The sequence below is a fragment of the Podarcis vaucheri genome (assembly GCF_965113315.1).
Source record: "Podarcis vaucheri genome assembly, chromosome: 6".
Classification (NCBI taxonomy): Eukaryota; Metazoa; Chordata; class Lepidosauria; order Squamata; family Lacertidae; genus Podarcis; species Podarcis vaucheri.
The window spans coordinates 75,165,606-75,191,694 of record NC_138764.1 but is presented as its reverse complement, the minus strand read 5'-3'; the positions used below and the strand labels follow the sequence as shown (position 1 = coordinate 75,191,694).

At 43.8% G+C, this 26,089-nt stretch overlaps 1 protein-coding gene across 2 annotated transcripts; it reads right to left on the bottom strand.

Annotated features, from left to right (window-relative positions):
* Positions 1-420: 420 nt before the first annotated feature.
* On the bottom strand, positions 421-25,404 carry LMOD1 (leiomodin 1). Of its 2 annotated transcripts, XM_082225362.1 has the most exons (4): positions 24,954-25,404; positions 6,943-7,504; positions 5,762-6,870; positions 421-3,316 (listed from the first exon to the last, which is right to left on the bottom strand). In XM_082225362.1, exons 1-4 carry the CDS (start codon positions 25,212-25,214, stop codon positions 3,290-3,292), a joined length of 1,959 nt encoding a protein of 652 aa, XP_082081488.1. In that variant the 5' UTR covers positions 25,215-25,404; the 3' UTR covers positions 421-3,289. The 2 variants fall into 2 exon arrangements, with proteins under 2 accessions (XP_082081488.1, XP_082081487.1); XM_082225361.1 differs by having other exon boundaries at positions 5,762-7,504.
* Positions 25,405-26,089: the final 685 nt, after the last annotated feature.

Genomic DNA, 26,089 nt, shown 5'->3' with positions numbered 1-26,089 from the left:
AACACACTCAGGCTGCACGGTGGGCTTCTTGTGTTTGTACACAAAGAGAAATGTCCTATCCCAGCTGTGGATTTCTGCAAGTTCCTGACATGCTCTGGTTAGTTTTTAAAAAGAACAGAGAAAAGGAACCAATTACAGTATCCACTTATTTTATCACCTATTTTGAGCCGGACCCGAAACAAAAATTCTGGACTCTGTGATCAGACCAACTACAATTGCAAGAAAACCATTGCTTCTTAACCTCAGTTGCCCACATGTCAAGTGGGTAACAGTAATAAATGAGTTCATGGGGTATTTGAAACATGATTCTGATGCCAGATGCCAGTTGACACACCTACAAAGCTGTCTAAATCTGCATGTACTTGCATAAGTCTAAAGGTATTCACTGCCCACAGCCTCAGAATTTTCCACTACTCGCCATCAGCAGCATTTTGTGAGCTTTATTAATGAAAGTGTGGGTGATTTTGTACATATTTCAAATAAGATTTACACTCATGAGTTGGAACTGAAAACCGCAACAGCTTCTGCACCCGAGATCACCTGCTCAAGCGATTTGTCTCTTGTTATTTCTCTCTCCTTCTCCAACATTTGTCCAAAATGTGCTACAGATCTAAATCCAATACTGCTTTCTTTTTCAGTAAGCAAGCACAGATTCCCTCTCCAAAGACTGATTAAAAAAAACTAAAACCCACAAAGAACAGTTCTCTTTCAAGTGCTACATAAACCCCCTCCCGTATTTTACCCTCACTTCTTAGGACCCCTCTAACTGCAGAGTTTGCATGCTCAGCTGGATAAGAGAAGAGGCAGGGAAAGCCTTTTTGTGTTGCGAGGATCTCCATAGACACGTTAACAGGAGTTCCACTTGTCCTTCATGGAAGGATGAACACATGTGCAGTTTGGGGGAGAGAGCGTTCTATACTACCTGTTCCTGGGTGAGAAATCTTGCTGGTTTGTCTCCTACTGCAGAGGAACCATGAATGAGTTTCCTGATCTGGAAACTGATTTAAACAGACCAGTAAGCAAATCACTTCCCAGTCACTTGCTCCTGCATCACTTGGCACCATCTCAGTGCAGACAAGCTTTGGCAGTTTGTGTGAGAAATAAAACTCTGCTCCTTAGAGAGGAAATGTATTAAGATATATATCCATCTGTATATATATTAAACTCTTACAGCCATACAAATGCATAGATATAATCTTTCTTTCTTTATGTACAGGCTGAGCCACAAACTAGTTAAGTTGCAAGGAACTGAACTGGGCAACATCCTTGTAGCTGAACTGGTATACCACTATTATCCATCACTCACTCCATGCAGGAGTAAGGAAGAAAGATGATGCCACTGGTTACTCTTCTTCTTGCAGGCCCCCTCCATACATTCTCTTTGTGGCACACTTGCTACTTCAAAAGTGCTTCCATGTGGTTGACCCAAATGCCCATCAGCAGCATATGGATGTTCCTGCACATTACACAGGGAGTCTGAATTACGTACATGGGCACCTCCCTTGGCAGTGCCCCTCCACTGGAACTGCTGTTGCTGGCATGGGAAATACTCCTGCGATCCAGGCTATCTGTGGAGATGCAGAACATCCACGTTACCAGTGCATAATGGGAAGCAACCTCAGGAGAGCATTGGGCAGCTACCATGCTGCAAAGGTAATGTATGAGCTGGGCTTTGCTTGCCTGCAAAGAGAAGAGACAAGACATGGAAGCTGAATCTGACACATAGGTTGGTTGGAGGACATAGTATCTTCACAGCCCACATGCTATGGCTTGTTGACCATAGTTCAGGAGACACTGGTCAACAGGCCACAAATGCTACTCCCTTGGGAGTACCTCTTTCTCTTCAAATGAGCCGATGTTGAACTATATTGAAAAGTTCTGAATTGGCACAGAAACCTTCTGGTCCCAAAAAACAAGCCTTATGCTGTTTCTGTAGCAAAGGAGTGAAGCAGGAGTTCTGTACTCTCTGCTAGGTTACTGTCACCTTGACCAGGCTTCTTCAACCTCGGTCCTCCAGATGTTTTGAGACTACAATTCCCATCATCCCTGACCACTGGTCCTGCTAGCTAGGGATCATGGGAGTTGTAGGCCAAAAACTTCTGGAGGACCGAGGTTGAGGAAGCCTGATCTTGACTATCATGACACAGCTGGTGCCCAAGTGCCAGAAATATATGAACGAGAAGTTGTCACAGTGTGCCCTGAGCACTGGAGATTCTGAATGAAGGTTTCCCAATGCAAGCTTTCAAGATCCCCCCCGCCCTTGTACACATAACAGCCACTGCTTGCGTTTGCCAACACCTCCATTGCATGGTCAACCATAATGTGCTCCTTCCCTCCCATCAGGCCTCTTAAGATTAGGCATCACAATAGTAGTTTGGAAGATGCTGCTTATGTCAGAGGTTCAAGCACCATGTAGCTCCCCCCTCCCCCCATCACGGCAGCACAATCCATAATCCTTTCAAAGCCATTGCCCACGCGTGTGCTTAAAGGTTTGATTGCAGTACGGTGAGAAGCCATTTACATACACACACATTCAAAACACAGAAACATGCAATGCTTTTCATGCTTCTTCAGGGAACAAACCCAGCCTTTGCATGATCATCTGTCAGAGAAATGGAATCCTTGAGATCACAGAGACATTAGGAAATTAGATTTGGCCCAGTGATTTCTCCTCCAACCTTCTGCTTCATAATATTCCAGGTAGAGTGACACTGGTGCTACCAGTTAGATTTAGCAGCAAATGGCAAGAACATGCCGCTGCTTTGTGTGTGTGCACGCAAACACACAATTTTGGAGTCATTTTGTGCTGAAGATGAGCCTGGCAGTTTTCTTCTGTGCTGCTACTCCAGGGTGGCTTAACTTTTGTATATATTTCTAGTGGCAAGTGATTGCCGTGCTGTCTTAAGATAAGCAGGGATGCTGCAAATATAGGCTTCTTCAATACTTCCCACTTTTATTTCAAAACTCCGAAAAAGGGGGGGGGGACCCAGCTACATAACACTCTGAGCGTCTGCAGACCTCTCCTCTCACGGGGAAAAAAAAGTTTCGTGGTTGAAAAGCTCTAAAAATAAATATTGCTTCTTCCTGACACAACGTCTCCTTGGCAGCTCATTCAATCCTTTTATCCAATTCAGTTCAACCCAGTAGAGAACACTGCTCACTTGGGACTGGAGCAAGGCAGCTTCCTGCTCCTGCTGAGTCCTTCTCATGTAAACAGTCACCTGAGAGACAAACATAGTGATTCAGCCTTGGCAATCTCATCCTTCCAGGGAAATCTGGATTCTGCTCCCTATTGCAGTATCTTGGGAACCTCCACCTGCCAAGATAAAAGGTGTGCTTGTTAATGCAAGATCTAAAACCAAAGGAAGCTATTGGTGATGAAAATAGCAGCTTGCAGGATGGGGGAGCAATTTTCATCCAGACCTGCAATCCTAGTACTGCTCCCCATGCACACCACATCTGCTGTTTCCATTATAAAAATGTGCCTGTTAATTGCATCTATGCGAATCTTGCTTCACATATGAAGGGCTATTCATTTTATTTTTCTGTCTGTGTTTTTTCCTGCATGGATCTACAAGCATTTACAACATATATTTAAGAACACAGTCTCTGAGGTCTATGCCATGGATATGCTCCCAGTATGTTTCTGAGCACAACTGAAAGTGTTGGTGCTCACCTTTAAAGCCCTAAACAGCCTCGGTCCAGTATATCTGAAGGAGCATCTCCACCCCCATCGTTCAGCCCGGACACTGAGGTCCAGCACCGAGGGACTTCTAGCGGTTCCCTCACTGCGAGAAGCCAGGTTACAGGGAACCAGGCAGAGGGCCTTCTCGGTAGTGGTACCTGTTTAGGAAAGTTTTTAATGATTGATGTTTTAATGTATTTTTAACCTTCTGTTGGAAGCCGCCCAGAGTGGCTGGGGAAACCCAGGCAGATGGGCAGGGTAGAAATAATAAATTTTGTATTATTATTATTATTATTATTATTATTATTATTATTATTATTATTTTGGTTGGTTAGTGGTCAGAGATATTATAAGCTGCTCTTCAGTTAAAACTCCCAGAGCATAACTAAACCAATGCAGTATTTTTGAAAGTATATATAGCATCATAGCAGAAAAAACATAGTGTTAACAGGGCATGATGGTCTAAAACATTCTTAAACTGTTTTAGAATGTTATAATAAAACCTCCACAAGGCCTAGGTAAATAATTGATTTTCCCATACAAAGAACATGAAACTTGGTTCAAGGTAATATTCACCAGGAAAGCATTCAAAAAAAGGGAGCCACCACCTGATAGTTCAGATCCCTGTTTGGTGGGGCACCCTGGGGGGGGCACCTCTTATTTTCAGGGATTATCTTAATAACCAGGAAGTCCATGTGAGTGCAGGTGGTCATTTGGGAACCCAGGTTCATGATCAGTTAGGGTTTTAAAAATTAAATAAGTCCTGGAAATGTTTTAAGAAGTCTATTGGTGAATGAGCATCACAACATGTATAAGACTGGCAAAGTAGATACATGTGGTTCCTCATATTTTAGTTTACATATTTTGTACAATGACTCAGTTCAGGCATCATACCAGATCTGATTTGAACATCCCAAACCATGGTCTGAGCTTCCAAATGTACAGCAAACCATGGTTAAGAAGTATTTGTCTGCTTTCATTTTCCATTCTCTAAGCACCTAAGATCCACAATGTCACTCTTATCTCAACTGCACAGCAGTCTCTGAAGACAGAACTACCACGGTAACTATAGCTTGTCAATTCAACCCTTGTTTGCACAAAGTCTAGTTTGTCAATTCAGTAATTTATCATTCTGTTTCTTTTGTCAATTGCAAACAATGGTGTTCAAACATGGCAAGGTATAATTAAGCTTCCTTTACCATGGTTTGGCGTGTCGTCTGAACTAGGAAGCAATGTAGGAAGTGTGTAGTGCATCAATGGTGAAGTATGAAAGTATCTATTTAGCTCTGAATTCACATACTGGAAAGCTGAGTAGATGCATAGATGTCACAAAACTGTCATATGTGTGTACATATTTTGTGGATTTTACATCAATGCAAGAAACATTTCATGTATCAAAAGGGGATCATGTTTGTTTCCAGTTCTCACCTCTTTCCCTCTTCCTTCCTTTAAATTATTCAATGAAATCAGCTCCCAGTGTGAACCTGATAATCCAGCTATCATCCTTGCAAGGACCCCAGAGAGGCTCATTTCCTTTTATTTTGTTGCCATTTTGGTACCTTTTAATTTTCCCAGGCCTTTTAAGCTGTCTTAGCTTTAAGGTGTTTATTCATCTCTGTGAGAAGCATTTTTACATAGCACAACACTGTTAACTCTGACTTGTTCAATTGTTATTGAGTTTTTAATGGCTTTATCTTTAATAATAATTATTATTGATACCCCGCCCATCTGGCTAGGTTTTGCCAGCCACTCTGGGCAGCTTCCAGAATAATATAATAAGTTGTGAGCTGCTTTGTGGCCTACAAATACTATTAATAAATAAATGCACATGCTATTTAACAGTAATGAGCCATTCTGGGCTTTGTACTCCTTGGGCAGTTCTCAGTAACACACTGTACTTTTTTAGAATGCAAGTGATGGAAAATATGCCTTTTATCAGACACAGGAGATTGGGATGGGCTAGGGGGAGTGTGTGTATGTAGCACTAATCCTAGATAGCATTATTAAGAGTGTAGCTTCAATGAACCCAGCAAGGACTTCACCCCAGGATGCTTCCCACATTTGCCCTTTGCTTGCCTTCTTCAGCTGTTTGACATTGGTGGAACGAATGGCTGCCAGAAGCTGGTCTCTGGAGTTCTTCTCTTGCGGAGGGAGAGCTTTTTCTACCATCTTCCTCTGAGATGCTGGAGAGAGTGACAACCGTAAGTTTTCATTGATCAGGGGAGGAGCCAGGAGAGGAGCCAGAGGAGGAGCCAGAGGAGGAGGTGGAGGTGGTGCTTCTGGGGCTCCAGCTTTCTTAGGGGAAACTTTAGGGGACGTTTTGGGGGATGGCTTTGGCGAGGCCTTAGGTGAAGAAGCAGCTGGCAGGCCTCCTGCCTTTGGCACCTCCAGCGAGTCCTTCTTCTCCCCTTTCCCCTGAGCCTGCTTCTGCTCCTGCAGGCGCTTCTGCCGCTGCTTGTCCATGTTGCGGCTCAGCAGGTTGGTCACGGTCATCCGGGGTCCTGCCAGCTCAAAGTGGTAGCCCAGCTTCAGAAGGGTGGTGTTCTCCTTCAGCAGTGTGGCTATCTCCATCTCCGTCTTCCCTCCGCAGATATGCCTCTGGTTGTGGAAGCGGAGCTCGGTCAGAGTGCTGTTCTGCAGCAGAGCACGGAAGATGGCCAGGATCCCTTTGCCCGTGATGTGATTGGAATCCAGGTTGATGCTGGTCAGCGTCTTGTTGGCCTTCAGCATGATGGCAATGGCAAAAGCAACATGGTCATCTGCCCGTGTGTTGGCCAGGGCAAAGACCTTGGCGACGGTGTTGAATTCCAAGGCCTCGGCAAAGCGCACCAGGATCTCGTTGTTGATGCAGTCAGAGTTATTGACATTGATCTCTATCATCTCTGGGTCGTTATTCTTCACTTTCTCCAAGGGCTCATCAAAGATGCTGGTGGCTTCCTCTTCCGTGCCCTGGCTGGAAGGGCCGTCTGCCAGTTTAGAGGGGCTGCTCTCAGGAGCCTCTGTTGTCCCTTTCTCTTGCCCTGACACTGAGGTTTTCCCCTCGGAGTTTCCTTTGCTATCTGTTGGGGATTTTGCCTCACTGCCAACCTTTGATCCTTGCTTTAAAGCTGGACTTTTCTCTCCATTTCTCTCCGATTCCTTTTTGTCTTCTCTCCGCCTGTCTAAGCCTGACTTTAAAGCGGAACCTTTTTCTCCTGTTTTTTCAGATTCCTTTTTATCGTCTCCCTTTCTGTCTAAGCCTGACTTTAAAGTGGAACCCTTTTCTCCTGTTTTTTCAGATTCCTTTTTATCTTCTCCCTTTCTATCTAAGCCTGACTTTAAAGCAGAACCTTTCTCTCCAGTTTTTTCAGGTTCCTTTTTGTCTTCTGCCTTTCTGTCTAAGCCTGACTTTAAAGCTGAGCCCTTGGCTCCTGTTTTTTCGGGTTCTTTTTTATCCCCCGCCTTTTTGTCCTTTTCAGTCCCCCTCTTCAGCTCTGTTGCCTTTTCTTCTTTCCTTTTTTCCTCAACTGCTTTGATCTTGGCTGCCAGTCCCTTTTCTTCCCACCTTCCTTTAATTTCATTGTTGTCCACTGAGATGGCTTTGTATTTTTCTTTGGGTAACTTCTTTCCCTCCTTCTTCTCTTCATTGACTGGCCCAGTGTTCTTAGTAGTGTCCAGTTCATCCTTTCCTTTCTGATTAGCTTTCTGGATATTTTCTTCTTTTTTCCCTTCTTTTCCGAGATCAGAAGATTTGTTTCTTTTCAGATCTCTACCATGGGTTTCCTTTCGGTTTTCTTCAACAATCTTCACATCTTTCTTCCTCTCTGCTGCTTTCTCTTCCTAGAGCAGGGGGAGAAATGCAGAAAGAAATGTTTGTTGAGACAAAAGCATGCTGACGATGCAGCAAAAATGCAGTTTACTCCTGGAGGCTATGTTTGTCATATTTAATAGGAGAAAATGACAGCGGTTAAGGAGAGCTTATCCATTTCCTCCCCAAATCAGCTTTAATTAGAATTGAGAAGAAGAATAACCTAGATGCATTTTAAGACACTCATTTGACTCTGACGTGGATCCATGATCGGCTCATGCCAAACCCTCCACATAATGAACTTGCCCTTTGGATCTCAATGAGCATTTCCATAAACATCAGGTCTTGCTGTCCCTTATGAGCCAAAATCCTACATCTGAATCTCTTTGGCTTACACGGATTTCATTTCTGGCATGGCCAGGACCCAAACCTTCTAGAATCTGCATATCCAGCTTCAACATGCCCTCTAGCTAAAGGACATCCATAGAAAAGGCAGTCTTTGGTCTAAGAAATATGGAAAAACAACAACCCAGCACATAGTTAAAACAAATTTGCCTTAAGACATTATTTACATTATGGCCATAAACAGACTCCCTTTTGAAAAAGCAAGGATCTCTGTATTTAGTTAAGAGATTATGAGACTCGTTTGAGTCCAGTGTCTAGAGCTGCCCTTCCAGGACTGGAATGCAAACAAGTGGACCAAACCCTTAGGCATGGTTTGCTGCTGGGTCAGAAAGGCAGCCTATAGCCCCACGCCACCCAGAAATGCAACAACAGCCCTTCCTCTTGCTAGCCTTTACAAATATTTTTAAATTTAAAAAGAAGAAAGGAAATTGGCATTTTTTTAAACAAAGGAATTAACCTAAGTGAAAAAGCAGAGAGGGACAAAAGGCAAGAACCTATATTGGTAGCTTTGACAGTAGATTAAACAGTAATTTATTATGTTTTTATATAAGTTGGAACCCACCCAGAGTGGCTGGGGCAACCCAGTCAGAAGGGTGGGGTATAAATTAATACAATTGTTGTTGTCGTCGCTGAAAAGGACGCCCCTATTTTCATCGGAGAAACGCTGGAGGCTATGCAATTCACTCGCAGCCCTACCTCTGACCTACCCTCTTATACCATCCCATGAGTGGACAAAATGTCTCCCTAGTCACCATGCCTTACAGCGATTGGCACGAACTTACTATGCTCTGACCCTGGCCTTTCTTTAAAAAGAACCAGCCTGTTGCTTGCGCCGATTAATCACAAATGTTTTGACAAACTAAAGCGCTTCAAGTTCCTCCTAAACATACTAAAATGAGCATTGCTGCTGCTTGCTGGCAATTACTTTTCCGCAGCCCCACTCAGATGTTTCCTTAAAAGGAAAAGGAGACTTGGGAACTTCTTGTTTGGAATCTGGGCATTGAGGCACTAATGATCCCTCCTTGGTCCTCTCCCTGGTGCAGCTAGCCTCCTGGACCGGTGCCCAGGGGTGGCTGTGTGCAAGGGGTATTATTCAGCAGGTACCAACAGAGTGACTTAACTGAGCTGCAGAGCTAGGCAGGTGTTTGGCAAGGGATGTGAAAGGCACACTTGGGTTCGAGGGTTGTTAACAGCCAATACTTACTAAGCGACATCTCTGCTCTTCAGCCTTGCAGAGAGTCAGTAGCAACGACTATGTAAGTGTGAGTGCAACCCCTAGCAGCAAATCTAGATTGGTCACCAAGAAGAAAAGATTATTTACATTAAGCATCCAGTGGAAGACAGTACTACGCTAAAACAGTCCTCAATAACCCTCAAGCAATTATCCTTAAACCAAGGCTGTGGACGCAGGGCCAGCTTAAAACACAGCTAGGTAGCTCTTTCTCTCAATTCGGATTGAGGTTTGAGGAAGAACATATAAATATGCAGTATTTCATAAGGAGTGACAGGATAGATGCAGGATAGTATAGATGCAGGATTGTGGCTAACACTGTGTGTACATTGCTTCCCAAACTAGCAGCTGGAGCATAATGGATGCAGAGTAAAAAAAAAAAAAAAGGTGTGTGTGTGTGTGTGTGTGTGTGTGTGTGTGTACACAGTCCAATAAAGGGTTTATACAATTTATACATTAAGTGGCTTAAAATGCAGTGAGGATGTTCCCTCTGGCTGCATTTCAAGTTGCATTTGCACTTGCTGTACACACCAGAGAGTGTTTCACTCGATGTACATTACCCTATTTATTTCCATGTGCCCCAACACCCTCTGCACTCCTATTCAAGGAAGCCATCGTCTGCACAAGTGTCTGAACACAGCTTAAGCATGTCTTGCATGTTCAAATCAGATTGAAGCCACAATCCATTAGGAGCATTCCTCTAGAAACTACAACTATATGGATTGTGGCCAAGGTCATGGGTACTCAACTTTAAACACCAGTGGTGGGAGCCTGTGGGAGCCAGAATAAATGGTAATGTGTACACAGCCTAAGCTGTAGCCTGAAAAGACATGACCTTGGCAAAATTCTGAAGGTCAGGAAACCCAGAATCCCAGGAGCCGCCAGCTCGGCCCACATGGGACAGGAAATAACTCCTAGGGGTAACTATGGCAGGCTTCAAATCTTGCCAATGATTCCTTTACTCTGAGAAGTGCCTGCACAGGGATGGTTGGGTAGGGATTTCCTCCCTCCCAAAAGCATTACTATTTCTGGAATGGGCGTGTGCGCATTAAACATATGTCTGGAAAGCATGAATCTGATCTCCTTCCTGGTCTTCATTCCTGTCTTAAATTGGGCTTTCCACATTGTTGCTTGGCTTACAACTGGGATCTGAAGTAGGCACAGGGCGAACGTTTGAAAGTGGGGAGCTCAAAATGGTTTCCTCAGATACAGCCCACAGTTGTGTTGGGTTGCGTGGAACCCTTTGAGCAAGAGGCATGCACCCTCTACCACATCACCTGCTACTTATTACCTACTGGTACCATAGGTCAGTGCATCTGGCTATTAAGCAGAATGCTGGTGGTTCGAATCCACCCAGGGATGGCTGTGGGTGGGATTCCTGCATCGCAGTGGCTTGGACTAGATGGCCCTCACGGTCACTTCCAACTCTATGATTCTTCCACTTCTCCAAGCCAAAACACCTTTGCAGAGGGAACTATGGGATCGATATCGATCGTCATGTGAAAGTTGCTGCAAAAACTAGCAGTGGGAATGCACTGATGTGGAGTAATGTGAACATACCTTGACTGACCTGATCCAGCCTAGTCATTTATCAGAGGACTATAATCAGAGGAGGGACGTGGATGGCACTGTGGGTTAAACCACAGAGCCTAGGACTTGCCGATCGGAAAGTTGGCGGTTCGAATCCCTGCGACGGGGTGAGCTCCCGTTGCTCGGTCCCTCCTGCTCCTGCCAACCTAGCAGCTCGAATAGGCACCGCTCTGGCAGGAAGGTAAACGGCATTTTTGTGTGCTGCTCTGGTTCGCCAGAAGCAGCTTAGTTATGCTGGCCACATGATCCGGAAGCTGTACGGCGGCTCCCTCGGCCAATAAAGTGAAATGAGCGCCGCAACACCAGAGTTGGCCACGACTGGACCCTTTACCTTTACCTTTTTATAATCAGAGGATTTATAAGAGCACCCAAGGAAAAAATGTATGCTGTCACATAACAAGCTAACAAGCTCCTCTGTATTCCACATTAACCCTCTAATTATGTATTGATAATAATAATATCTATCCCAACCTTCTCTGCAATGCAGACACAAGGCAGGCACCAATCCTAAAGAAGAAGAAAGGTCCCTCTGGACATCTTTTTATTCACAATGATTTGTGCTCATGATGGTATGGAGGTGGTTATATGGGATCCTGCTTTCAATACCGTTTGCATCTGCAAGTTTTGGGGCAGACATACTACTTTGTTTCCAGTCAGTGCATGTGTACCATAGCTTCTTTCTGAATCCCTGGAACGTTTCATACCACAAGTGTTCCAGAGTGAGTTCGTTGTCCCTCTTTGTTGCATTATGGTGCAAGAGTGTCCCTCTCAACTGCAGCAATATGGTGACATTGGCAAAGCATCACAGAACAACTAATAAAGCAGAATGATGTGTGGACAGTCCAGTATAAATCTGACACTAATGCACTAAGCTTAGGACTGCACCCAGTTTGAGATTCTATTCTATTTCCTTTGTTAAATATTTTTAACAAATATTTCCAGTTGCTATTAAAAATGTGAGTTTCACCCCCCCCCAAAAGAGCGAGCAAATAAGAATAAGTCTTTTACAAAGGAAAAGATTTGCTTTTAACAGCTGTAAGACCAAAACTCAACAGGCATTTTCTCAGCATAGACAGAGATGGAAAACTTCATTAGGTGCAGGATATTTTTTTTCTAAAGAAAAGGATTTGTGAGGAATAATTTAGTAAAACAATCTAAATAATCCAAGGAAGTAAGCCAGTCACACACCACATGGCACAGCAGAAAATGAAACACCACTTCACATTGAGAAAAGGGGCATGACACACAGTATCTGAGGATGTTCATTACAGGAGGACTCCAAGGAGGCAAAGTGTATCTAGTCATGAAAACTAATTCCATAACTCATCTTGGTCTATGTACAGTGGTACCTCAGGTTAAGTACTTAATTTGTTCCAGAGGTCCGTACTTAACCTGAAACTGTTCTCAACCTGAAGCACCACTTTAGCTAATGGGGCCTCCTGCTGCCGCCACGCCACCGGAGCACAATTTCTGTTCTCATCCTGAAGCAAAGTTCTTAACCTGAAGCACTATTTCTGGGTTAGCGGAGTCTGTAATCTGAAGCGTATGTAACCTGAAGCGTATGTAACCTGAGGTACCACTGTATTTTATATGACTACTCACAATCACAACAGATCTCTCTAATGCTATTTATGAACACTGCTAACAAGAAAGTGCAGCTTATTCTACTTGTTTGAGAAGAGATGCATTCAGAAACATGACTGCGGATAATGTTGACCACAGAACTAGCTCCGTAACACCCCAAAGCCTATTTCCATGAAGAAACATTTCAGTTGTGCAGCATCCAGCTAAACTATAGCATTCAGATCAATACACTCCCATCATAGATGAGTTGGTAGTGCCAAGCTGCAGAAAGATTATGCAGTTAGCAACAGCTTATGCAGTGCCAACTGCATCTCTCAACTTGAAGGTGTCAACAGTTCCTCAAATGTCAACTGATATTCAATTACCTTTCAGTGTGAACCGTTCAGACAGTGTGAAAAAAAAGAATATGGCTAAATAACATTGTTGCCCCAAAACAAACTTGAGGATGATCAACTTGATGTCTTCATCATTTTGTCGGGTGCAAAATTCGCCTGCTGGTTTTTGTGCTCTCTCTGAATCCAGCTGTTTACCCCTATTCAAATACTGTAACTTGCTCATTCTCTGCCTGAATGCCTTTGCAGATAATGGATATTGTGAGAGAGCTAACAAAACAACTACGCCTGGGGCAGACACCTGTCACTAGGAACACAAGAAGATCCTGCTGGGCCAGGCCAAAGGCCCCTCTCATAGGGAAACCCTCAGGCAGGACCCAAGCACAGAGACAATTGTGGTTTCCACCAACTGGTATCCTCCAAGCATACTGCCTCCCACAGTGAAGGCAGAACAATGCCACTGCGGCTGGTAGCCATTGATTCAGAAGCATGACTTCTGAAGCTTTATCAGGTTGGCATCTTTATTGGGGTGGCCACTATGACCCCTAGGTCTCATTCCCAGTCAGTCACCACCATGAGTATATATGGGAAATCAAGATTTTTGGCCTTGGCATGAATTACTTACACTTTCTTCTCCTTCTGCATGAACTCCTATGTAGGCTCTATAAGCAACAACCTATTGGACAAGGAACTGATAAACCCCTTCCAGATTTCCTATACGGTACCACTAACCTCAATTGTCCTTTTTCGTTGAGAAGTTTCCTTTTATGGTCCTTCTCCCCCCCCCCCAAACAAAGCAATTCACAGGCTCCAGCTGACTCATGTCTTTGGACTTTCTGGCTGGACATAGTGTGACTCTGGGAATGGTGAATTGACATTGGCTGCCACATCAGCATCAGCCGGAGATGTCACAGAGGTTAACTCTGTTCCTCATTCTGACCCTGGTCACACACAACAGAATATGCCTTCGGGTACCACTCTCGGCTTATTTTTCTGGGTTGTAACAAGTATTAGAGAATTACTTAACTACTTTTGTAAATTCTTATGTTCACTGGTTCCACAGAGAAAGGCTGTTTAGGTCCTGCTTCTAATCAAATATTTTCCTTTTGTTTCTCCAGTTTGGGCTATATGCCTGAATAGGAACTCACTGCCTGAGTTTGCTATTAGAGGAAATAATTAGAACAGTGCTTTTCGAACTTTTCATGTTGGTGACGCACTTTTTAGATGTGCATCACTTCGCAACACAGTAATTCTGTTTTACTAGCAAACCTGAGATTAAACTAACCCCTTTCCAGCCCTGCGAGGAGCACGGGGGGTATTTGTGCAACACACCTACACACTGCAGCCAACACACTAACGTGTCATGACACACAGTTTGGAAAGCTCTGGTGTAGATGCTACACAACCATGATTTTGGGCCATGATCTTCTTTGCAGATCTGAGAGTTGTTGTGGTCCTTTCCTAGAGAGATGCTTTGCTAAAATTGGGGCGTGAGTAGGGTCAGGATTCATCTCTAGAGAGATGTCCCTGGCACCATCATCATCAACTTTTAGACACCAGGCAAATACATTCTTGTTTACTGTAGCATTCAGTTCTTAACTGGGATCATATGGTATGTTACTCTAGTCTGGACCAGTCTTTTAATAGGGTATGGCACAATTCACCTTTTATTGCAGGATAAGCTCTTTTACTAAATAATTTTATCATGTTCCTCCTTTAGTGGGTTGGGGTAGATTTGTCTTTTTATAACATTGCTGGGTGAGTTTTATCTTTTTGATGTTTTAAGTTTTGGATTCTGCAGATGTTATGAAATGAAGTAGTAGACCCACTAGAAGTAACAGACTTAATGTGCTTTAATTTTAATGGGTCTGTTCTGAGTAAAACTTCATTGATAACTAGGTAAGGTAAAAGGTAAAGGTAAATGACCCCTGGATGATTAAGTCCAGTCAAAGTCAACTGTGGAGTGCAGTGCTCATCTTGCTTCAGGCCGAGGGAGTTGGTGTTTATCCACAGACAAACTACCCTTGATGTGTTCACAGTGAAAAGGCTTTGAAACATTTTTTGTAGTTAGTGATGAATAAACACAATTATAATAGCACTCCTTTCGCTACCAATAAGGTTAATTGATGCCCCCTGAGCTGTGTGCATTTGGCTCTTTGAGTATGAAGAAGTCATAGAGATGCTCATTTCTATTTTAGGTTGTTTATAAACAGCTTCCTGGTTACTTACGGTTGTCCTAACCATCAGAGAAAAAGAAGACCTCTTATTATGTAGTCAAAGTAGTTCCAAATATAACTTGCTCTTCTGAGATTCAGTAGAGAACCAAGATCATAAATGCCTGCTACTTTCCCATCCCTGATAAATTCCAAATGAACCTCATGGACCTGGCTTCTGTCTTTTTCTCTCATTCCAGGAAAATGATTGGTATTTACCATACAAGGTTAAGCAGATGCAAAATCACCCCCGTTCCTCCACCAGCTCAAAGGAGCAGAGTAGGTAAAGCTGTCTAGGAGGAATGGACATTGGGTTAGCAATCTCCAGCACAGCTGGCAGGTATTGGTTTGTGGATGTCTGGTCTGATCAAAGGTGCATATTTTAGATAGCAGCAAAGTCGTAAACTCCAGATTAGTCAGTTTACAGTGAAGTATCTCTCAGCCCTTCAATATTTTGCCTTGTTAACCAAACACCCTCTGAAAACATCACAATAATATATGGGGTCCCTTCAACTCATATACCTACACAGAAGAAAAGGCTGCAGACTGACACCCAGCGTGGAGGTGGAAACATGAGGCAAACAGAGGAACACAGGAAGCTGGTTTCTACTACGTTAGACCATTGGTCCGTTGGATTGTCAACACTGACTAGCAGTGTCTCTTCATGGTTTCAGACAAGGAGTGTCTCTCAGCCCTACATGGAAATGCCAGGAATGGGACTTGGGATCTTCTGTATGGAAAGCAGTTGTTCCACCACTAAACTATGGCCCTATGTGCACTTATCACATAGACTTTGGTTACTTGAAGATAGAGGCAAAGCGTGTGGCTATCCTGAGTTGCGGAAGAGCTTTATTCCCACCTAGGGCATCTCCCTGCCTGCAATGAACTCATCTGCCACAAGCAGAAGCTGCCTCTCACATGTGGTATGGTTCTTAGCATGTTGGACTAGGTTGGGGGAGCTGTCAGCTCGAATCCCTTCCCAGCCACAAAGCTTGCTGTTGGTCCATCATTATATCTCGGCTTAACCTACCATCCAGATTTGTTGTGAGGATACAAGCAGGACCGTCTTACCCATTAGGTTTAGTGGTGCCCTGCACCATGGCACCCGCCCATCAGGTGCGCCCAGCAGCGGGTGTCTGGGACCAACCGGGAACAGCTGCGAGGGCACGCTGGGCGGCCGTGGCTCTTCCTACGGCCAGCCACGATCTCTCGCTTCCTGGCTGGGAAAGGAGGCAGTGGCGGCGGTGCGCAAAGCTATGTGGCACCCTTCTCCCTCCTGCCCAGTAGCGGGACTGCTAAGGAAGCCCGTGGGGAGGATGGGGAGGGGGAGGGGTGCCAAGAATGTCGCCCCACACCCATTCTGCACCACGGCACCGGATATGCTTAAGTCGTCCCTGGATACAAGCAGGGACAAGAAGGAACTGTACATGCAGGGACAAGAAGCCCTGGGCTCCTTGTAGGTGCATTGCCTTGCAGGGTGCGATAAAAATGTAATAGGCACATTATAAATACCACCCAAAGGCCTGTCAATTGTTGGCATGCAACACTGAATATGTAAGAACTGCCTTGATGGATCAGATCAAACCTCCACTTAATCTCACACTCTGTCACCAACAGCACTAGTAAGATGCCTTTGGGGAACTTACAAGCAGAGCATTTAGAGAAAGATTATTGCAGCATAACTGGAGGCTCTGCTCCTGGCAAATCAATGAGGCAATATCTGCTTCGGGCAAATGCATTGCCACAAGCAGGGATTTGCATGGGCCAAGAGAAAAGGAAGTAGCCATGAACTGGGCAGCTCTATGGACCACCCCTCAGCTCTAAGGATGCTTTGAGTCTCAGCCTGAGCACTGTCACCTGCTAAGCAGGCCTTCAACCAAGCCTTCACTCTGGTCTTCTACATCTGTTTCATTATTGTATTCATTCACTTAATCAGCCATGGAGAACAAACCACTGGGCACAGGACTAAAAGCTCTATGGTTTGACATATTGCATTTCCATGAGGTAAGAAAAACCGATGGGGAATCTGTGGGTCTCCAGTCAAGAGAAATGGGATGATGATCTCAGTGTGTGAGAGATCTTCATGTTATTACAAACTATAGAACAACTATAATGTTACATGTGTTTCAGCTATAGGCAAACTATAATGTTACATGTGTTTCAATATATTTCAACTACAGTGGTATCTTGGTACTCAAATGGCTTGGCTCCTGAACAAATCAGCTCCCGAACACTGCAAACCCGGAAGTAAGCGCTCTGTTTTGCGAACGTTTTTCAGAAGCCGACTGTCCGACACGGCTTCCAATTGAGTGCAGGAAGCTCCTGGAGTCAATCGGAAACTGTGCCTTGGTTTCTGAATGGTTTCAGGAGTCGAACGGACTCTCGGAACGGATTAAGTTTGAGAACCAAGGTACCACTGTATTGTTTTTAACTAGTTTGTTTGTACTATAGTACTATGTAGTTTATAATGGTGTTTTAAAATGCTGTGAGCCACCTTGAACTCCAATTTGGGAGAAAGGCAAGATATGAATACAATAAATATACAAACAAACAAGCAAACAGCTGGAGGGCCACAGGTTGACCATCCCTGCTCAAAATAAAGTCCAGTGTCTCAGATGATCATGACAGAATCACAGCATTAACAAAGGCTGATTCACATGTTATTCTTGTATAACCCAGGGGAGATGGGAGGTTCTGCATACCTGGGGTGGAGCGAAGGGTGGGGGGAGACGATAGCAACATGCCAAATAGTGACACTAGAATCTCAGCTGTGACTAGATTGAAGTGACCCAGAATTAATTTCAGCCTTGAGAAAATTCCAAACTAACAGAACTTAAAAAGTTCCAACTATTCAAAAGGGTTCGGTTGAAACAAGAGAATGCTAAAGTCCCTACTCTACTTATGGAAGAACCAGAGGAGCACAAGGAAGACTGCATTCGGATGATGATCTTCTCAGCCTGTGAGAGATCTTCATGTCATAAGAAATTTGGCCCTGGTTTCAGGCCCGCTGCTGCTGGGATCTGGGGTTTCAGGAGTGTTAATCCCCCTATTACTAACAAGCCCAAGGAGGAGGAAGGGATTGGACAGGGTATTTTTTCTTTCTCTCCGGGGATGGAAAGAGAAGAGAGTCAGCTAGGCAAGCTCTTATTACTGCAACATGATCTAAAGGGGCAGATTTACCAGGCAGCTTGACCACCAGCATAAGTTCTTTGTCTTCTACAGTTTAGCTCTGTAGTGCATACTTCAAATTAAGCAAGTTGGTAACTCTTTGAAGATGCCGTTCAATATTTTAAAAATGTGTATTTGGGGCCTTTCTTTAGCTTGGTCCATGAAATAACTATTCCATGAAATCTACTCTTTGCAGAACTTTGCACTACAATGGAAGTAAATCCAGTGAAACTGGGTATGCTATTTGGAAATATGCTTTCTTTCAGATACTGTTATTAAATGGATTTTAGAAAGCAAAAACTTGGAAATCCAATTGTGCCATATTGTAAGGTTAGGGTTTTTGTTGTTGTTTTTTTAACATAACATGCATTCTTTTCTTACTAGGCTGCAGATGTCCTCTGGCAAAGGATATCTTAAGGTGAGGTTCCCAGGCTTTTAAGAGCAATAAAACAAATCCAAATGACCAGTTTATTTGGTGGCATTTAACCTTACCCTTGGACTCCAAAGAAAAAAGGAACAAAACCATATGATCCAAAGGCACACCATATCATTTCTTAGGAACAAACTTTTTTGGGGGGGCGAGGAGGGAACATTGTTAAAAATAACAAATAATGCTTCACTGACCTCTAGCTTTGATAATCTATATGAGGATATTGGGGTGGGGAGCATCAGGTGTGATCCTGTCCCCATCCTCCATGTGATGATTCAGTACACATTTATATGGCGTTATATTATTGAAGGTACCATGAAGGCACACATGTGCTGTCCACATGGGGACCTTAGTAGGGGCTGTATCCAACTAAGGCTATGTATGCATTAGTGGCCTAAAATGCAATGAGGTTGTTTCCTTTCACTGCGTTTCAAGTTGCATTTGTCCATTGCTGTACACACTGGAGAGGGGGTTAGGACACTTTCACCCAATGCACACTATCTGTTTGGTTTCGCTGCACACAAAACCCCGAACTCCTATTCACAAAGCTGTCATCTGCATGAGAGCTGCCACCTGTGCATACACAATGGCTACCTCAAATGTGCATACCTCAGCTGAACTGAGAAGTGAATGTGGCTTACATTTTCAAATTGGATGGAAATTTGAGAGAAAGGGCACCAACCAGCAGTATTTCTCAAGAAACTACAGCTTACATATGGATGGCAGCTTACATTGTATGCACCTGATGACTCCAAACACCAGAGGTGGGAGCGCCCTTGAGCCAGATTTTTTTTTTTATGTGTACTGATTGTCCCACTTAGAGTAGATCCAGTGAATTTAATGGAACAAAGTTAGTTGTGTAATATGTCTGCTTTGAGTAGCATTGACATTGGATGCAACCCCCAATTTCTCTCTTACTTCAAAAGCTTTACATTTTACACTTACCTGGTTAAGCTTCAGCAAAATTTAGCTGTCATACCTTAAATAACTTGCTGAATAGTTGAAGTTTTGAAAGGAGCCCTTCTTATACTGTATTACCTAATCCCTTGAGCAGCTTATTTTAATCAGTATTATTACTATGAACAAAACCTCAATGAAATAATAAGTACAGTGGTACCTCAGGTTAAGAACTTAATTCGTTCCAGAGGTCCGTACTTAACCTGAATCTGTTCTTAACCTGAAGCACCACCTTAGCTAATGGGGCCTCCTGCTGCTGCCGTGCCGCCAGAGCACGATTTCTGTTCTCATCCTGAAGCAAAGTTCTTAACCTGAAGCACTATTTCTGGGTTAGTGGAGTCTGTAACCTGAAGCATATGTAACCTGAAGCATATGTAACCCGAGGTACCACTGTACTTTTTGTAGGGCTACACATGAAACTGATTTCATCAAAGACAAACCATGGAGCAATAAACAGGCAGGGAGGTTGATCACCTTAAGTAACAAAAATCCACTAAACAAAGAGTAGCTACAATTGGCACTTTTTAATGCCTTTCCGCTGGCTCTTCTAACTCCCTTGTTACTTTCACTATATTGTAAGTATTTATTCCTTGGACTTTGGTTGCTTTACATTAACTGATTCTCTACAGCTGGCTCTTAAGTCCAGAACAATGTTGAAACCAATCCTATGTTCTTGCTTCACAGCAACAGACAATCACAGAGCAAAGCTTATGTCTTCCCATGATGCCATCATGGTGCACATATGATAAAGTAACACTGGGGTAGCACCAACCATTGACACTACAGCATTGATCCTAGGGGGATGTCTCTGTGGTTCAGGAGCTTTAAAAAGGCATGGAGGCAAATTCATAGTAGTCTTGTCAATAGCTATTAGCAATAATAGTGAAATGGAACCTCAGTATTCAGATAGGAAGACATGAGGGGAAGGCTATTGCATTTATGTTCCTAGAAGCATCTAACCTGACCAAGTATGGGGAACCTGTGGCCCTCCAGATGTTGTTGAGACTTCCATCAAGCTCAGCCAGCATGGCCAATGGTCAGGAATGATGGAAGTTAGTTCAGCATCATCTGGAGGGCCACAGGTTCTCCATCCCTGGACTGGTCACTGTGAGAAACAGGATGTTGGATCAGATGGACATTTGGTCTGATCTAAAAAGGCTCTTCTTCTGTCCTATGTGTGTTTGATTTTTGACCAGGTCGTGGGCAGGTAGAATAAGAAACATTTTGAACCCAATCATGAGGGCTGATAGCAGTCTTGGCACCAACACAAGTTGGTGCTAGTAAGGAAGTTCCCTGCGCACAAGTGTGTGTGTGTTTGTGTGTGCATGTACATGCGCATGCACACACAGAGAGACACTGACCAATGGGAAACCAGCTGGGTGTATGTGTATGATAGTGATCACAAAAACGGCCTGTAGGAAAATTATAGAATTGTAGAGTTGGAAAGGACCCTGAGGATCATCTACTCCAATCCGCTGCAATGCAGGGATCTCAACTAAAGCTATCCGATCTCTGCTTAAAAATCTCCAAGGAAGGAGAGTCCACCACCTTCCGAGGGAGTCCCTTCCAGAGTTCTTTCAGGACATTGTTAGTGCTGTGGCTGTGATCAAATTTCCACACACACACCCCAATCTGAATGATGAATTTCACTACAAACAAAGAAACATGAGATTGATAATTTCCATGGAGCTGAACGCTGGAGAATTCAGGGCAGATAAAAGAAAGTACTTCATTACTCAGTGCATAAACTGTGGAACTCACAACCCCAGGAAGAACTGATGGCCACCAACTTGGATACTTTAAAAGTAGATTGGACAAGTTGTGGAGGTTAAGGCCTCCTTAATGGATAATTATTGATAAATGATTATTGTGCTCTGCCTTCATGGTCAGAGACAGTAATGCTTCTGAATACCAGATACTGGAACCCATGGAGGAGTGGGGGAGACTGCTCTTGTGCCTGGTTCTGCTCATGGGTTTCCCACAGGTGTCTGGGTGGCCAGTGTGGGAATAGTGATGCTGGACTAAACGGGTTACTTGCCTCCTCCAACAGGCTCCTCTTAGTTTCTTACCATCACAAATCTCCTAATGTCATGCGTAGTTTTAAGGAGAGGCAAGTGGGGCAGAGCTGTCCACCTGCCCTGTTTGCCTGGCAAAGGATGGCACAGCTGCTTTAGCAACTGGGTGGAAGGAAATGTTTGGCTACAATGATGGGAGCTTTAAATAGGATTGAACTGCTTGTGCACTCTTCGCAGCACACAACTTGGCAGTACAGTGTTCATGAAGCTCCTCTGCTAAAGAAACACTCTCTAGGAGAGATGTATTTTCTCCATAGCATTCAAGTCAACCCTGAGCCACAAATAATAATAAGGGTTAACAGTGTCTTCAACTGTCTACTTCCTATTATGGAGGGTTTTTTTTAATCATCCTGCATGCTCTAGTTAAACTCATTGTTTATGCAGATTCCCTTAAACTGGATGCTTACAAAGAATCGTGCTGCATACATAGTGTGCTTAACTTTATCTAGTGGGAAACCAAAGAAATAAAGAGAAACACTGCATAATTATTTGCAGGACTGGAGCTATAAAGGAGGCATGAACTATGCATGCATGAAAGAGCCTGTGACTCACCAAAAGACAGCCAATCAGCCCACAGTCCCAGTGGCTCAATGAACTTGTTGCTGCTTCCTGGGACTGAAAACACACAGGGGATTTATCAAGCACCTGGCTGACAAGGATGGCTGGTGGGCTAGATTGAGTCTGGTGGGTCACAAGCTATGCAAGGCCCCATCCACAAGCTGCTATATTTTCTATTTGTCTCACTGGTTTTCATCAGCTTTGCAGTTCAGAATACTTCCTATTGATCTAGGGCGAGACTGAAAAATGAACTGTCAAGAATGACTGTTCATTGAAAAACCACAGCTGTGTTGTTGTTTTTCTGGCCTTCGTTCAGCTCATCCTGGAGCAGAAAAACAGGCATACATTCCCAGTTACATGCTCCAAGCCCCTAGGCTGGACCAAATAGCCTAGCAGTCTAAATACAAACAAATACAGAACCTGCACTTTAAAAGCCACATTTTTCTTGGTGCTAGTTTCATACACATTACATGTTTCAGTTTCCAAACAGAACAGCCAATGCAAAGAAAAACACATTTTATGTATTTCGACACTCGAAATCAATTAACTATTGCCAACTTTATTGGCATGCACGAACACAGGGTCCAAGTTCAGTGGAAGAGGACATCCATTCTTTGCATGCAAAAGCCCAGCCTAGGAGGAATGACTGCTGCATGGAGCGCAGAGAGAAGAAACGCCATGGTGCATCTGCAGCAGCACAACCGAATGCCTTCTTCTGCCCCAGCTGCAACAAAGCATGTCTTTCCCCCATCAGTCTCTACAGCCACAGCAGGCGCTGCAACCTTCAAACAGTTTGACTTCACCTCCAAAAGCACACTCCTCTATTGTCTTCCGAGACAGATGGATGCCAACCAATGCCTGGGTTCTCCAGGAAGGGCTGGGAAAGACTCCTGCCTGTACAGTCACTGCCAGTCAGTGTTGATTATTTCAAGCTATAATACCTATCCATCATGGGCACTGAAGATCTGCGGGGAGGATTGCTCCCTGTTGTCTTAAAACAAATTCAACAGAGACCAAGTGACTGAACATGGTTTTTTTTATTAAACCCCTCTAAGCTGTCTGTTACATTTCATAAGTTTTTCTGTTGTTGCTTTTAAACAGAAAAAAGCATGTTTCAACGCAGTATTGTGTCCCAAATTACAAACAGAATTTTGCAGGACTGAAAGCTCTTACAATTCCCACCCCCTTCCCTAGCAAGTAACTGAATTCTTTTGAGTCCCCACAACCACACCCTTGTGTAGTGAACACTTAGTTCTGCAAAAGTGATCAGTGTGTGTGCAGTGGAGAGAGATCAAGCCGCTTTTTCCCAGCACCATGGCAGACAGAAATAGAACAGGTCCTGCTTCTCTAAGCATGGAGGTTCAATTATGGGAATTACTTAACCTGTTGAATTTCTGCCTGCTATGCAATTATTTTTTAAAAAACACACGGACAACCCCTGCACAGACTGGTAGCAACCCCTCCAAGACAAAATATTGCAACTTTTCAGTTGTGTGGTCAACATTACTATGACTCTGATTTTGTGAAGCAAATCACCACTGATAATAAACACATCTCCTTTCTCCAGCTTTTCTTGCTCAGTGGCCTATGCTGCCCCAAGTCAAATTCCAGCATCAAAGCAGCAGCAGCAGGAGGCATCCTATCAGAATATAGAACTGGGCAGCTTGCAAAGGCTACTGCTATGCACACAATATTATCTAATTTTATAAAATACATCAAGAATAATGAAGGTAGATCATTTATTTTACACCAGTTTTTATTCCTACCCTGGCTTCCTGTCTGTTCTCAGATTTCTTCCTCTTGCTGTCAAACTCCTCCATGGCCTTGCTTTCCCTTCTCATTTTGCTGTTTTATCCCATTTATTTACCATTTTAGTGTGTATGAAATTGAGTGTCGCTGCAACTGCACTGCCCCCACCCTGCTGTGTTGATGCTGTCATTTGCCAGGACCAGGATGAGGCACAGCAGTGGTAGGGATGGAGGGTAGCAGTGCTGGGCACAGATGCATGAGAACCTGCCACCTCCGCCAACTTGGGGCTTGTGTCATCCTGACCATAACATGCTCCACCCCATCAGAGCACCAGAAAGTGCTCGTGTGCCATTGCCTCAGTTTCTGCTCTCAGGCACAGCTGGTACAACTATTGAGGAAGAAAGGCTAGATTCCCAAGGTCAGTATCACAGCCTTTGGTAAGGAATCCCAGTCAGGCCTGAGACAGAATGGCCTCCTGACCCTTATATATTCCTGCCCCCTGCTGGGCTGGAGGACACAGAGCGGCAGAGTCCAAATGGCAGAAACAAAGATACTGTATTGTGACAGTGACTTATATTTCATAACTCTTGGGGACATATTTGCGAGAGTGGAAGGCAACAAGATTCCCCTGACACAATCATAAGCATCCTTTTGGCACCAAGTTAAAACTCACCCCTTCTCCCAGGCATTAGATGGATTATTGCTATCTATTGACGGCATGTGTATGTTGCTGAATGTTTTGCTGCTGTTCTATTGGATTTGTTTTATAGCTTATTGTATGCCTTTTATTGTGATGCATTGTTCTTTCCTTGCTGAGTTTATGTTATGCTTTAAAAATTCTGAAGCCACTTGGAGACTCTTTATGTGTGAGGCACAAACTAATACAATGAAATAATATTAATAATAGAGGTAGCAGTTAGCAGTAAAACACTGACACCTTGATGTCCCCTGCTGGGTGTCTTGATTATCCCCTTTTGGAAGAGCTAACACTTAAAATTGTATTAATTCTGCTGCATCTTGCCATGCTCATTACTATTCTCTAGGAGGGACAGTCCTCAGCTATTGACTCATATATTTGCTAGTGACCCTTAAGTGGTTTTCATAACACATAAGTCCTGTTCCTGCCTCCCCACCCCCCAAATTGCACAAATACTCCTTTTCCCAACACTCAGTAAGAGCAACAACTTACATCCATTGATTGTTCCCTCTGAAGAATTTTCTTGCTCTCCTTCTCACAATAATTGAGCATTGCCTCTCGATTGTATTTGCCACTTGGTTGCTTGTCAGTTTGGTCTCTCTGCCGCAACCCCACAGGAATGTTTGCATCTGTATCAGAGGCATCCAGCTCTTTTTCTAGCTCTTCCACCTCCTCAGCAGAGAGCGTAGACAATAAGTTGTCAATATCTGGATCCTCACTGACTTGACTTCGGAATCTTGCTACCCTAGACATTTTGGTAGCTTGCAGATGAAGCGCAGTATGTCTATATATTGAAAAGGAAAAGTGCCAAATTAATAGGCTTTCAGGGGAAACAGTCCAGTGAAGCCAGATTCTTCTTTCTCTTACTTTGGAGGTGTTGAGATGTTACATGAAAGCAGCTGTGACTTCCCCACAGCCTTGAGTATAATGGATATGCAGTTGAAGAACAGTTGGCCAATGAGAGTCAAAGCGGTGGGGCCTGGTTCAGATAGGCCAATCAGACATGGCAGGAGGCGGAGCTGGTGTCTATCAGAGGAGTTTGAAACCTGAGGACATTCCAGGGAATCTTCAAGTGCTGCATGACCAAATTTAGTCCTGCACATTTAGCTTTTTAAATGGGAAAGAAAACATGTAAAAAAGAAAAAGAAGAAGAAAAAAATCCCCACCCCCAAACAAGAGATTAAACAAACGCTGCATGAAAAGTATCAGAACTCTTTGCAGGACACCCTCTACTTTAACATCACATTTATTCACAAAGCATTGTTGGCACTTAGCATCCTTTTAATTAACAGTCAATTTGCAAGAGAATGTAGGAGATCCAGGACATGCTTGTGGCTTTCATTTTCACTAAATGTTTCCATTTTAAAAAGAATAACACATGCTCTGCTCTTTATAGTATATGAGCATCTGGGTCTTTCTTTGGAATGTTATGCAACACAATGTGCTTCTATGAACCAAACAAACAATTGGGGGAGGGCCATAGGTCGGTAGAAGAGCCTCTGCTTTGCATGCAAGCATTTCCTCCTTCAATCTGGCATCTCCAGGTAGGGCTGGGTGGGACCTACCGGTAGGTCTAAAATCCTGGAGAGCTGCTGCCTGTCCATGGATGCTAAGTTAGGAGGACTGAT

What these genes read in the sequence shown, in the direction of transcription:
- LMOD1 (XM_082225361.1), bottom strand. Translation starts at nt 25,214, where the DNA reads ATGTCTAGGGTAGCAAGATTCCGAAGTCAAGTCAGTGAGGATCCAGAT. An exon ending in AGAGGGAACAATCAATGGAT is followed by an intron (nt 7,505 to 24,953) that starts GTAAGTTGTTGC and finishes CCCCTGCTCTAG; the next exon opens with GAAGAGAAAGCAGCAGAGAG. An exon ending in ATGTCAAACAGCTGAAGAAG is followed by an intron (nt 3,317 to 5,761) that starts GCAAGCAAAGGG and finishes TTATCTTGGCAG; the next exon opens with GTGGAGGTTCCCAAGATACT.